The sequence below is a fragment of the Lissotriton helveticus genome, chromosome 12 (genome assembly GCF_964261635.1).
Source record: "Lissotriton helveticus chromosome 12, aLisHel1.1, whole genome shotgun sequence".
Taxonomy (NCBI): Eukaryota; Metazoa; Chordata; class Amphibia; order Caudata; family Salamandridae; genus Lissotriton; species Lissotriton helveticus.
In genome coordinates this window covers 584,632,413-584,645,575 of record NC_136073.1, presented here as the reverse complement: position 1 = coordinate 584,645,575, position 13,163 = coordinate 584,632,413, and the positions used below count along the sequence as shown (strand labels likewise).

The 13,163-nt window shown below is 43.7% G+C and overlaps 1 protein-coding gene across 1 annotated transcript in view; it reads left to right on the top strand.

Moving 5' to 3' along the window:
- The first annotated feature begins 897 nt into the window (after nucleotides 1–897).
- INSRR (insulin receptor related receptor) overlaps nucleotides 898–13,163 on the top strand; it is a 673,583-nt gene continuing 661,317 nt past the window's right edge. Inside the window, exon 1 of the mRNA XM_078668487.1 lies at nucleotides 898–1,425. Within this exon, the coding sequence (XP_078524613.1) occupies nucleotides 1,323–1,425 (103 nt within the window). The 5' untranslated portion in view covers nucleotides 898–1,322. The remainder of the gene's footprint in view (nucleotides 1,426–13,163) is intronic.

The window sequence follows — 13,163 nt, the reverse complement described above, 5'->3', positions numbered from 1 at the left end:
AGGTCCCGGTGGACCACCAACCTCGGGCTGCTTACTTGTCCTGGGCAGAAAGCGAAAAACCTTGGAGTTCTGTTTGATGAACATTTGATGTTTTTGGATCAGGTCAACCAGGTTGTGTCCGTCTTTTTAAAAAAAAAATTATATTCTGAGGGTACTCCGGAAAGTATTTCCTTTTATCACTACTGAAATGCAGAATATGGTGATGGTAGCATTATTACTGTCGCGCAGAACGTAGTAAAGCCGGACCTATACATGGTGTAAATGTACTTGCTTTACATTGTTTAAGCGTACATTTTCTTCCGTATAGCGTCATCGGAATTTCCAACGGAGCTGCTGTGAGGCCACTCTTTACGCCCCACCACCTGTCTTAAACCAACAGTAAACATGTAATTGGACCAGGTAAATACAAGGGCTCAAATAGTTATTTGTTCTTGCGGGACAGGTAACAATTTCTGAACTGTTCTGAGGTGGTTAAAACCCACCTTTTTGGCACGGGACCCGGTCTGTTTGGCTTCCAGGGTGTACCTGCCCTGGCATCGCTTATTTCCCAAACACGAAAAAGAAACTTGTTCTTCGACCGGCGCTGCAAGATCTGTCTCATTTTAGTTTTCAGGGTAAATATTTTGAATTGAGGCAACCCAAAACAGAACAAGCAAAAAACGACACTAAAGCAGATACACACACATACGGCCCTTGTTTTAGGCATGCAGGTGCCAAAAGCTGACAGCCCACGCTCGCTCGCTCGCTCTCTCTCTCACTCACACACATTCTAGGAATCACTGATTGACAGGTTCCTCCGCCTGTGGATGTATAGAGGGGGCGGAGCCAGGGCGGGGCATACTGAGGATAGGTAAATAGTGTCTGGACCAGGTCGGGTCCTGTCCTGTGAAATGGAAAGTGGGTGGTGCTGTGCAGTCGCAGGTGGAGATTTTACCTCGTGTTTGGAGGGGGGTTGTAAATGGTTTGGCCGACGCCCCCTGTGCACAGGTGTGCTGGTCAGCAAAAGGCAGCGGCTGGCGTGTTTGCTCTGAGAAAAGCATCTTTCTGACTGCACCAAAAAGCGACAGGGAGGGGGGAAAGAGAGCGGCTAAGAAAAGGTTTTTTGTGGTTTTAGTGGAAGCAAGACTGGGGGGTTGATCTGATCGCTTTGTTGGGGTAGTCCCGTGGTGTTCCTGGAGGGCCCGCACCAGTTTCCTTGGCATGGGCTGACACGAGAGCACGTGTAGTGTCCCAGAAGCAGAAGCATTCTCTCCAGTGAGACATCCTCGAAAGACGTCCCGTTCAGCTGACTGGAAGCACCCTGCACGTGAAGCACGGGAGGCATGGGGGCCACCAGGCAGACCGCATGCCCCCCCTGCCTGCTCTACCTCGGCAAAGTGTTTCTCCTTGTCATCGTGGTACCCACCGCCTCCGCCACACCAGACAGTAAGTGTCAAGCAATGTGTGTGTCTTTCTGGCAAGGGCAAAAACTATTTTCCAGATTACGGTGGTGGCTAAATTTCCTTTAGGTCGATGAATACCACATCATTGTGGAACATTCATCCAGGCCGGGCTTTTTATCCAGCTGTACTTTGCATTCTGGGACTTGTGGTTTCATTGCATTCCAATATAGATATGGGAGTTCTAATTATTTCTTCGCCCGGCAAAGCCTGGATGTGATTAATGGCATGGGTACCCTGGTGGTGAAGTAATTGTTTCAATCTGTAGGTGAACAGATAACTGTACTTCTACAAAAAGTGTTAAACTCTGGTACGACAAAGACAATAGAGTTACGAGATGACTCCATGTATGCACGTTTATTAGGAAAAAATCCGATCTCCAGTATGCAATAAACAGAAGATCTCCCGAGGTCTCAGGCAGCCCGTGTCAGGAGTGGGCTGCTCGGAAGGCACAGTACAGCTTGCGATGTATCTTCTAAAGTGAACGGTGCCTTGGCTGTCAGAGAGATACCCATTATAAAGTGGCACCTTAAAACTGATTTTATTGCAGTGAACCATTTCTATCTGCCAAGGTGTAAGATGTTGGTAATGAGTGTACAGGCCTTAAAACTGTGTCCCGTGAGACTGCATCGTCCGGAATGATGTCATGAGAAACGAAGACAGACTCGACTCTCCGTTGAAAGCACAGAACCCCGAAATCTTCATCTAATAATACAAAAGTAACACCTCGACCTCATTACTGTTCTTCTTTAAAAAAAGAAAGCTGGATATGTATAAAACAGGGTAATTGTATGCCCCGTGCTGCTGTCGACAGGGCCATGCCAGTTTTGAACATTGCCAGTTATGAGCGTTCCTTTAGTGCCCATGCTCCAATTAAAGTGAACAGTCTGCAACTTCCCAATGCTGTAGTTTTGTACCAACAGTGGGTTGGAGATATCTACAGATTTCCAGTCAGAGCCTGTGATCCATTAAAGATCAAGTAGGCAGTGGCCTTAACAGCACTGTCGCAAAAGGGAGCCAGATTGCAAAAAAATGAATAAAAAGGCTGTTCTTACTAGTGGAGGGTGAGCGTTCCAAGGTTAAAAATTAGTCCCATGAATAATTTTAGGTTGGGCGTTAGCTGTGACCTTTTTCTAAAATTATATGTAGAATATTCTTGCGAATAAGTGTTTTCAGCCACCGCTCTTCATCAGCGGATCATTTATTGTATAATTTACATTTTTCTTCTGCCCGCTACTGCATACAGCATGTGACAGTGGTTCAACTTCAGCCATGTCCAGGGACGACCTGGCTTGGCAGTTCGGGCTGGACTGTTGCTATGAGGAACAGGGTCAAGACTGATTTGCACATGGTTGGGTCCAAACTGGGGTGGCGTGCTGAGCAAAGAATGACAGATTAAACCCAGATCCTTGTGACTGGGGGTGAATGTTTGCATTGTCAGCATTCCATCCATCATTTTTGCAGCAGCACTTTTTATCCTAAGTGCGCCCGGTATGCCCAGACATGGGTCCTATGCTCACTGTGCCACTCGATTAAAGCTAGCCTGGCTGATGAGGGGTGATGCCATGAAACCGGTCCCAGGATGCTTGTTGGTCCAGGGAGGTCCTGGCTTGGCTGTTCAAGCTGGACTTTTCCCATGGGGCACAGGGTCATGACTGATTTGCATATGGCTGGGTCCAAACTGGGGTGGCATGGTGAGCAAAAGAACAGTGGATTAAACCCAGATCCTTGTGACTGGGGGTGAATGTTTGTATTGGTCAGCATTCCGTCCATCAATTTCTCCTTTTGCTTTCACAAAGAGCACATCCACAAACAAAGTAGTTCTCTTCAGATACAGAAACGATATCAGCAATGTGTGCTTTTTGTTACAAAAAATATTTAGGCTTTTAGCAATTGTTTTATTTTAGATTGACAAGGGCCCAGCAGCTTCCCCAAGAGTAAAGTTGTCAGTCAGTCAGTCAAAAGGCTTTATTTCGATAAAAACTTATCATAAAAGCTTCACAGTAAAAAACACACAATTTCATTTAAAAAAAAAAAGAAGGTACAGAAATTTGATTAATTTAAACTTAAAATCTTAGTTTTCAGATAAAAGAAGCATATCATAAATTAGTTAAAAAAGAATTAAACATTTCCTTTAAGCCTTTTGCTTCTAATGAACCAGCCCCATGATAAGAATCTAGAAAGGGCACAGACATACAGTGGGCGAGAGTCCGACATTAAAATGCGTAGTGCCTCAATGTAATGCCTAGTCCCTAACAAACGGCACAATTGCTTGAGCCATCTTCTTCTTGGTTGGCCATACTCCTGACACTCAAACAGAAAATTTGCCACTGACTCTTGTCTAGATATACAAGCGGGGCAATACTCTGTAGTCCGTGCTGGCGGTTTCCACCGAGATGTAAAAGCATGCAGAGGAAGAGTCCCAGTCCTGAATTTAAAATAAAGGGTCATATCAAATGGTCTCTCAATGATATCTAAGTAGAGTTCCCGTATTGGCAAGTCCTTGAATTTCAAAAAGTCCTCCGTAAGTCTGCCCAATGTACAGTTAGTGCTCCGTTGGGTCAAAATCCAGTTCCAATACAGACTCTTGAGTGTTGCCTTTGGGGGAGAAGACCTATTTGCCCAGGCTTCACTTAAACCCAAGTTACACAGGAGGGCTTTCATATCTCTCAACCATTTTATTCTGTGCCACCCCGGTAATGACATTATTTCAGAGAGCCCTTTTGCATATTTGGCAAGCTCCGGAACTCGCCACAACCGGGCCCATAAAAGTAAGGGCCGGAACTTTGCCAAATCCCCAATAGGGCGGCAACCTAAATCAAGCATTAATGGGACTATAGGAGTACCCTGGGGAAGTGACATAATGGCCCTACAAAACTTCCTCTCAGATCTTGACAATTCGCTGGTGTTACATGAGCCCCATAACTCTGCCCCATAAAGAGCAGAGCTAACTCCCCTTGCTGCATAAATTTCAATAACAGGGGCTATAGGTCTAATAGCACAGGAGCGCTGCTCCTTCAGAAGAGCCCCTGTTACCCTCGTGTGGGCTAGCAGCATTTTGTTCGAGTGAGGAGCCCACTGCCTATTGTGCGACAAACGGATGCCTAGGTAGTCAAATACATCCACCCTCCCCAAAGGTACAGCATTGAACTTTGGGGGACGCACAGATTTTTTAGGGGGATTCATCACAAGATATTTTGTTTTGTCGGTGTTGATTACCAGGCCCCGTTCTGCACAAAAAGACTGGAAATTATTGAGGAGTTTTTGAAGACCCATTGGGGATTTAGATAGCAAGAGCGTATCGTCCGCAAAGAGAAGGGTGGGGATACGCTCCCCCGCCAGGGATGGTTCGTCTGAGGGATCTTTCAACAGATGCTCAACCACGCCGTTGATATACAAAGAGAAAAGGGTGGGAGAGTAAAGATGTTAAAAAACCATGACAAAACAAGCATGGGCAAAGACAAAAGGCTAGCAGCCAACACAGACCTGTGTTGGCTGCTAGCCTTTTGTCTTTGTCCATGCTTGTTTTGTCACCTATTGGTTTTGCTAATGCCTGTAAGTCCTGTGTTTAATTGTTATTAAATAAGCATTATTTGCATACATCTCAATAAATGGATAACCGTACCTCGTGTAATTTACCTTTTGCTATCTTTTGTGGGGGAGCTGGTTCAACCAGAAATGTCTAATGGCAATAGTGAAATCAGATGAGTTCCACCTGTCTTGCACTAGCAAAGTTCACATCCAAATGATAGAATCTGGATATTCGACTCGCAAGCAGCATCATTGCTTAAGGCAAGCAGATGATGCAAATGGGAATCTTGCAATTGGAAATATTCTAAAGGTCCCAATTTTCATATGGACTCGCACTGAATGTCTTAAATCTTTTGTGTTTACGACAATTACACATGCTACCTGAGAAAGATTGCAGGCCTTCCTCATGCAGAGCAACTATTCACTTTGCCTGGAAATCGAAAAGTCCTTGCACCAGAGCTGATCAATAGCGATATATGTGGCGAGTAAGGCCATGGAATTATACGATTCTGCAGCTACAGTGTTTTCTGCATAATTAAGGATTTGATGCATTTGCCACTTAATCCATTATCTGCTGCATAATCTGCAGATGTTATTAAAAAAATAATTTCTACCTCAAACGGATTCAAAGTTACTAAAAATGTTGTAACATTTGTTCCTTTGCATTGGAAGGCCCTTCTCAAACGTTGTCTGGTCAATGTTCAGTTCATATTGCTCTATTTGATTGCTAACCGGTACAACAGAGGAGAAATCTTTGCCCTGTGTTACCACGAGTAAACATAACAAAATAATGAACTAATACTTTCAAATAAATGTGCGGCATTATGCTGCATAGTTTAATCAATCTTGCTACATAATATGGTCCTCCCCTGCTGAGTTTAATCAACCTTGCTACATAATATGGTCCTCACCTGCTGCATAAGTCCAGTGGCCTTAGATGTGACTAATGGGATAATTAAACTTGGAATTTAGAGGAAAAAAGTTGTGTGTGCTTATGAAGGTCGAATATGTTGAAAGTTTTGAAAAACTACCCCCATGGTGACTTTCTATACTCTTTTCGTTGTCACCCACCTAGGTAGTGGCTCTACTGGTAGGTACCCACACGTATTGATTTCTGTTTACCTTCTAGTTAATCAAAACTTGCTTAGGTAACTTTTTTGGACCTTGTTTGAAAATGTACCTTTTTCACAGGATCCACCATTTTTTAAAGTATTATTTTTAAACAAGTGTCTAGTTATTTGTGTAACCAGCACGCAAAGCGCACAGGTGCAGAACTTCTGTTTGTTATGCAGTCAAACGTTCCTCACCACTTTTCTGTCGTCATCACCCATGCGTGTCCCTACTCGGCACGCTCTGCTGCGCTGGTTGACGTAATGCCGTTTCAGCGCAATAACAGCACCCTAATATCGCCTGACGAAAATACTGTGTTAAAAAAATTATTTTCAAAATTATCTCCACATTGGATTTAATAAATGGAAACTCTACCCCCAGTGGGATGCTATTTTGGTATCTACAATATTGTTGATGACGCTGATACACTGATATACAACGGTTTCGGTTGCTTTCGAGGCTGATATTGAGGTGCTGAAGAGCTGCAGAGTTTGCAAGACAGGCAGTGCTTGATCTAAACTGGGGTGCCTGTGGGGGGCAGCGGCGCTCACTTTTGGGGACTAGCACTTATTTTTCCACTTCAGACTTTCCAGAGAACAACACAGGGAAAAAACCACAAAAAAGGGGAAAGATAGCGAAAGGTAGCGAGACAAAGCAGGAACCTGCAGGGGTGTTATAAAGGGACAGGGCCAGGGCGTCAGGCAGTGGATTAAAGATGCCAGGGGCGGATTCAAGACCAGCCTTGGTGACCTGCATGCTGACGTAATAGCTTGGGCGGGGCTTCTGAGCAGAGCTTTGGGCACCCCGCTCACTCTTTTACAAATTAATCCCTTTAGGTTGGCCACGCCGAGCTGGCGCGGTAATCATTAATCCCCATGGTCGGTTTTCCCTGATGACCCCATGTCTTCAAGGTGCAATGCTGCCACCTGGTATTTACGTCACAAGTCATTTCTTCCAAGTGTCTAAAGCCAACGGAAGTGAGCCAAGAAGACTACCACCCTCAGGAGGTATTTTATTAAACAAATGAAGCGTTTCATCCTTGGTCACAGCGAGTCATCTGGCAGCTTTATTAACAGAGGCTGGGACTGCCCCATGGAGATTTTTAAGTGGGATGAAAAAGTTGAGGGGTATCTAAAAGGGGCGTGGCCTAAATAATCTTGTACAATAGGAGTGGAATGTGCACTTGTGGGTGTGACCTAAAGCGTGGGAATTGGAATCCTACACTTGACCCGGGGTCCTCTTTGCCACTATTGTGGTTCCTTCATATGTGGTTTCTGGAAGTCCTCTCATGTACATCACACACACTACAATACACTTAAAACAAAATAGACCTATTGGCTATCACTGCTTTTTACTCCATATCAGATAAATGAATAACAACTCCTATTCGGGCTTCCCCAGCAACAACTTTCAAGACTGCAAATAGTTATGAACGATGCCGCCAGACTGATTTTTAAAAAACCCAGGAGTACGCATGCTTCGCCTCTCCTGCGCCAATTACATTGGCTCCCTATTAAGCAGAGAGCAATGTTTAAAGGTCTGTGCATCTCACACAAGGCAGTATATGGCAATGCGCCCAGTTACATCAAAGCCCGACTGTCTCGTTATACTACTGGGAGGGCATTGCGTTCATCAGAGGATACTCTTTTAATCAGCCCTCGCTTCCGCCTGTCCACTTTGGGTGGACGTGCCTTTTCGACCATTCTTCCGGCAGTTTGGAACAAACTACCATTGCACCTTCGGAAGGAGTCTAATCTACTGCCGTTTAGTCGGATGCTAAAAACGGTGCTTTTTTAAGATGCATGGGGCGTGTTATAAGCTGGTTGCCTGTTTCTGTAATGTCCGGTGTTTCCACGTACAAGCGCTTAGAGACCTATAGGTGATAACGCGCTATATAAATTGAAATAAATAAATAAATATTCTTTCCTTTACATCACGTATGCAAGCAACCTACTTTATAAAACTAGCTATAAATGCCCTTTTCCTCCACATATTTCTTTAGTTCATCCTGCATATCTCCCACTTTATCTCCTTCCTCGCCATCATTTTCATTTCACTCTTTCTGTTTGTTCTCTCTTTCATTCCCTCATTTCATCACCCCCTCACGCACACTCACAAATGCTGTATTTTTCACAGGTGTGTAGTCCATTTTCCCACAGGTGTACTTCCCTCACACCCTTTCCAATAGAATTGCAATTACAATTGGCACATATGTGACCAACACGCTGTGCTCTGCAGAGAGGCCAAGAACCGAAGGAGCATTGAGTCAGAATTCCTTAATGACCCAGACTCACCGCCAGAAGTTCTCAGCGGCTTCTGTCTCAGCTCCAGACTTCTCAAAGATGCCGCGTCAAGATCCTTCATCCACACCCTGAACTCACCCCAGACGCCTCGAGGCAACTCAATGTGCAGTTTGTGCTGTACAAGACTCCAAGATTGTATGCAAATACTACAAAAACACATCTGGGAAGTGGACCTACTTCTAAGAAATAGGGGCACATGCACAGGAACATGAAGCAGACATGAGAAAAGAAATAAGGACTGCATCACTGACTTGGGTTATTGAGGGTTCTTGTACAGGTTGTCGAGAAGGAAACCCCTATTTTTGCTAGTGACTTCAGAATATTCGTCTAGAGCCCGGTATGGGCCCATCTCAAGGTCTGTTTTTGATGACTGCTGACGCTGAGCACCGGCAGGACCCAGGCCACTTATAGCCATGGCACCCCACCATGACTGACTTTTCAGGTAATCCTGGATTTTGAGCTAAGAGCATATTTCATGCTGGCACTTGCAGTATGCCCCCATTAGTAGATGTGTATCTACAAGTGCCCGCATGCTCAGGGTACTGGTCCGTTGGTAGAGAATAAGTGCAGGATGGCACAGTTTGTCTTACCATCCTGTCACCGGCACAGCCTAATGGCGGGGATGCCAAATACCAAGGTTGACTAGTGTTTTACTCTACCACATACCTCTTTCTTCCACCACCTTACGCTTCCAGGCTGTTATCTCACCCTATCAGAGTTTTTTCACCGCTTCCCCCTTTCTCACTGTTTTTCTTTGTCTTCCTCCTTTCTCTACTTTTCTCTCTCTTCCTATGGGTCAACGTTTGATGGAAATAAGTCATTGTCTCCCCCCAAAAAATAATGCCGGTGTCCTCCACCTGCAACCTCCAGCACACATTAGTATCTAATTAAACGCTGATGTCTGAAAAAACCAGGACTGACTCAAAGCCCCATGTATGACAACACAGGGCAGCCAGGGTCGCAGCCAGACTCGTAAAGCAGCCCTCGCCTACCAGTGGGCGACCACATGTCTCGGAGTCAGCGCATCCTTAAGAGCATTGAAGTACGCATGCCCAGATGCTAAGGGGAGATCATTCCGATGGGGAGATCAAAACGATGGTACATCTGCAGCATGGCCAATTGTTTTTTTTATGTGTCTCAGCAAATATTACAGGGTGCACCGACATATTCCATTCTCTGACAGCTAGCCATATTCTTGCAGGTAATGTAATCGCTTTCTGGTGTCTGCCACGGTTCCGGTGTGGGCTCAGCACAGCCTAATGAAAGTCCCAGAAGAACATCATTCCCAAAGTGCTTCTTATTCCAGTCCTGGTTTTCCACCTTCCAAGAGCTCTTGGGCTTTAGACAGCTTGCAAAGTGTCCAAATGTATCACTATAAGTGCTTCTAAACCTGTCCTGATATCTATTGCTTGGGCCTCCATTGTAACCTGGCTGCTCACTGGCCTGGAAGTGCATGTCTGTAATGAATAACTACTACTAGCTCATCAGTGTCCCGACTCACTGGCTGTACTAGTTAACAGATTTTCGGCTCACTGACAGTACAGGTTAACAGATAATCAGCGTTCTGACTCACTGGCCATACTGTTAAGAGACAATCGGCTCACTGGCTGTACTAGTTAACAGATAGTCAGTGTTCTGACGCACTGGCAATACTAGTTAACAAATAATTGACTCACTGGCTGTACTAGTTAACAGATAATCAGTGTTCTGACTCACTGGCTATACTAGCTGAACAGATAATCAGTGTTCATACTAGTTCACATATATTTAGTGTTTTCTGACTCTGGCTGCACTGGTCAACCAACTGATCACAGATATACGTTCTCATCCCTGCCCAGCTCCTCCTAACCCCTTCCGCCTTATTACATGTTTATCCTGTTGCTGCATATGATGTAATTTGTCTGCATATTGTATCATGTATTATGTGCTACTGTTGTAATGTACAGCGCTCTAATACCACTCCGTGAAGGAGCGCTAGTGGAATAGATTATAAATCAATAAACTGTAATATACAGCACTGGCAGGAGGAGGTGATTTTAGATATTTATAAATTCCACGGAGTGCATGGGATATGCCTATTATATTACTATTATTTTATATAGCCCAGATGTTGTGGTTTAGAGCAAATGTTTGCATTGTAGCCTTGAAATAGGACTTGTTTCTAAAACGAATTAGCTTGGTCTTCTATATGTGATCTTGGGCCTTTATCTTCTAGTGCTTCGTTTAAAGCTGTGACCCTTTCGTTGCAGCTAGGCCCTTCCTATTATAGGGCCTCTGCGCATGTATAGTTTGCTGTGAATATGGAAGTTGCAATGAGTGAATCATAAGTAGCCTTGGCTCCTGGCCCGATGAAGGCAGAAGGGATGACGACTCAAGTGCAGCAATACCACAGACCAGAAAATATGTCCAGTATCGTGGTCACCGGACATTTTTCTCACTCTGCATATGCTTAATTTGAGCAGGTGGTGGACACCGGCATTCTGAATTTAGAGACCAGACTCATTTTTCATACTCCGATTTTGTGCCATAGCAATAGAAAGGCGGAGAAAGAGAGGTAGGACTTGTGCGGCAGAATATGTGCCCTTTGCCACCAGCAGCCCCAGAAAATCGCCCACAAAAGGGAACTATTGAGACAGAAGTTGTAGGGCAGTGGGGAGAAGATTCAGGAGGTGAAAGCAAGAGTGGGCAGTAGGTCATCCCACATGGGGCAGCACCACATTTGGGCCCCTGCATTTTTTTTGTAAACAAATAAATTAGACACTGTTTCATTACATAATTGGGCTATTACTGGGCGCTGTAAGTAACATGTTACTATTAACAAAGTTTAATGGTTCAATGTACAAACCTCAGAAGTTTGAAAAACAGATTGGACCTTTTTTGAAATTCAAACTCCTCACCCGCAGATGTCAGTGGTGAACGTGTAACTCACTGTCTCTTGACATCAGAAATGACACAACAGCCAATATCCTGGTTTTAATAATGATTGGAACTTGAATAGTCACTTTGCACTCCTGATGTTTCTTAGTGCTTGTAATAATGTTTTACTGTTACCCAATTTAATGAGATAAGTTTACCATCTTCAGGAGGTGGATATTTGAGTAGATGTGGCCTTACCGTTAAAGCAGTCGACCTCGAAGCAGGGGTACCTGGTTGGAGTCTTTGCAGGGACACTCAACATCCTGTGATTCTGGGCAAATCACTTTATCTCCCCTTGCCTAAAAAAAGTTTTGTGTCCATCTGTAACACAACTGGTACCTATGTGAAGCGCTCTGCTCCCTTAGGGTTGAGTTCGCGCTACATAAAATAAAAAACTAAAAAAAAAAAAACTTGTGACTGCAGAGGTCAGCAGTGAGCTTGTAACTCTTCTTTTCCAAATGACCTAATAGCTAATATTGTATCACAATTACTAAAAGAATGATTAGCCCAAGTAATCTAACATAATATATTGGTGCTTTTATGATATTTCTTGAAAAATGTATGCAAAAAGTTTTATTCAGTAGTGCTTTTTAATGTCGCATGATAAATATATGCGACCTAAAACAAAACTTCACGGTGGAGACATTTGTAAGAACTTCGTTCTTAGTTGCTGTAGGAAAGTGGAGTATGGTGTAGTGTGGATGCTTAAGCACACTATGTAATATTGTCACAATAGCCCAAAATGGATCCTTTGGATTCACATTAATAAATCCCTTGCTCAGACCTGGTAGTGTGGCACAGAGCAGCCACAATTACTAGAGGAACATACGTTAGGCATTTCAGAGACCAACATGGACTATAAGTAATTGTCATGACTTGAAAGAAATCTGACACCAATGTGTAAAAATAAAGAAGATTTTTATATCAATGTAGACACCAAAACGAACACAATCGGATAAGTATAACCGGAGTAATGGATTCTAGAAAGAAAAATAATTCGGTACAATTCAATACTGTATTGTAATGTAATTGCATTTATATAGCGCTTACTACCCCTGACGAGGCGTTGAAGCACTTTTTGATGCATGCTACTCCAGAAACCAAAAAGGATTAGTGGTGGATTAGTATAGTGAGATCTGAGAGGTGGGCATGTGAGTTGTTAGTTAGATTGAAAAGGACAATGGGGGATAGAAGAGGGAAGACACTAGAAAGTGTTTATTGGCAGATCATAGTAAGAAGATGAGGTTTGGGATAAGTATAAGGCGAGATAAAGGAGGGAAAAACCTCTAGTAATGGATTAGGGAGACCATAGTAGAAAAAGGAGTTTTGGGATGAGTCAAAGGAGGGATAGGTGAGGGATGAATTTAGATGAGGCAAGAGGTTAGATGAGTTGTTTTGGAGATCATTGTATTAAAATTAGCTTTTGGGTGATCCAAGGAGGGATAGAGAAGGGAAGAGTCTAGAAAGGATTATTCTGTAGATCATAGTAGTAGAATGAGGTTGGAGAGAGTGGAGGTAGAGGGTATATTGAGAGCGGTATAGAGTGAAATATGGGGTGGTGCATTGGAGACAACATGGCTAAAACCCATTCGCACAGACACTATCTCTTGCATAGGCAAGACCTATTGGCTTTGCCAATGCTTGTTTTAATTTCTTTACATACACCATTGAATTATGAGGTGACTGTCTAGATCAGCATCTCTAATTTACTTAAGAACAGCCAGAAGTGGATTATTCACTTCCCACTAGTCTACTTTTATCACTGGAAAGGTCTTTCAAATGAGGTGAGAAAGAAGACTGATAAACAGTTATGCGTTAATGAAATGAAAAAGAAATGTATTTAGCGCACGTACACCAACGGCTT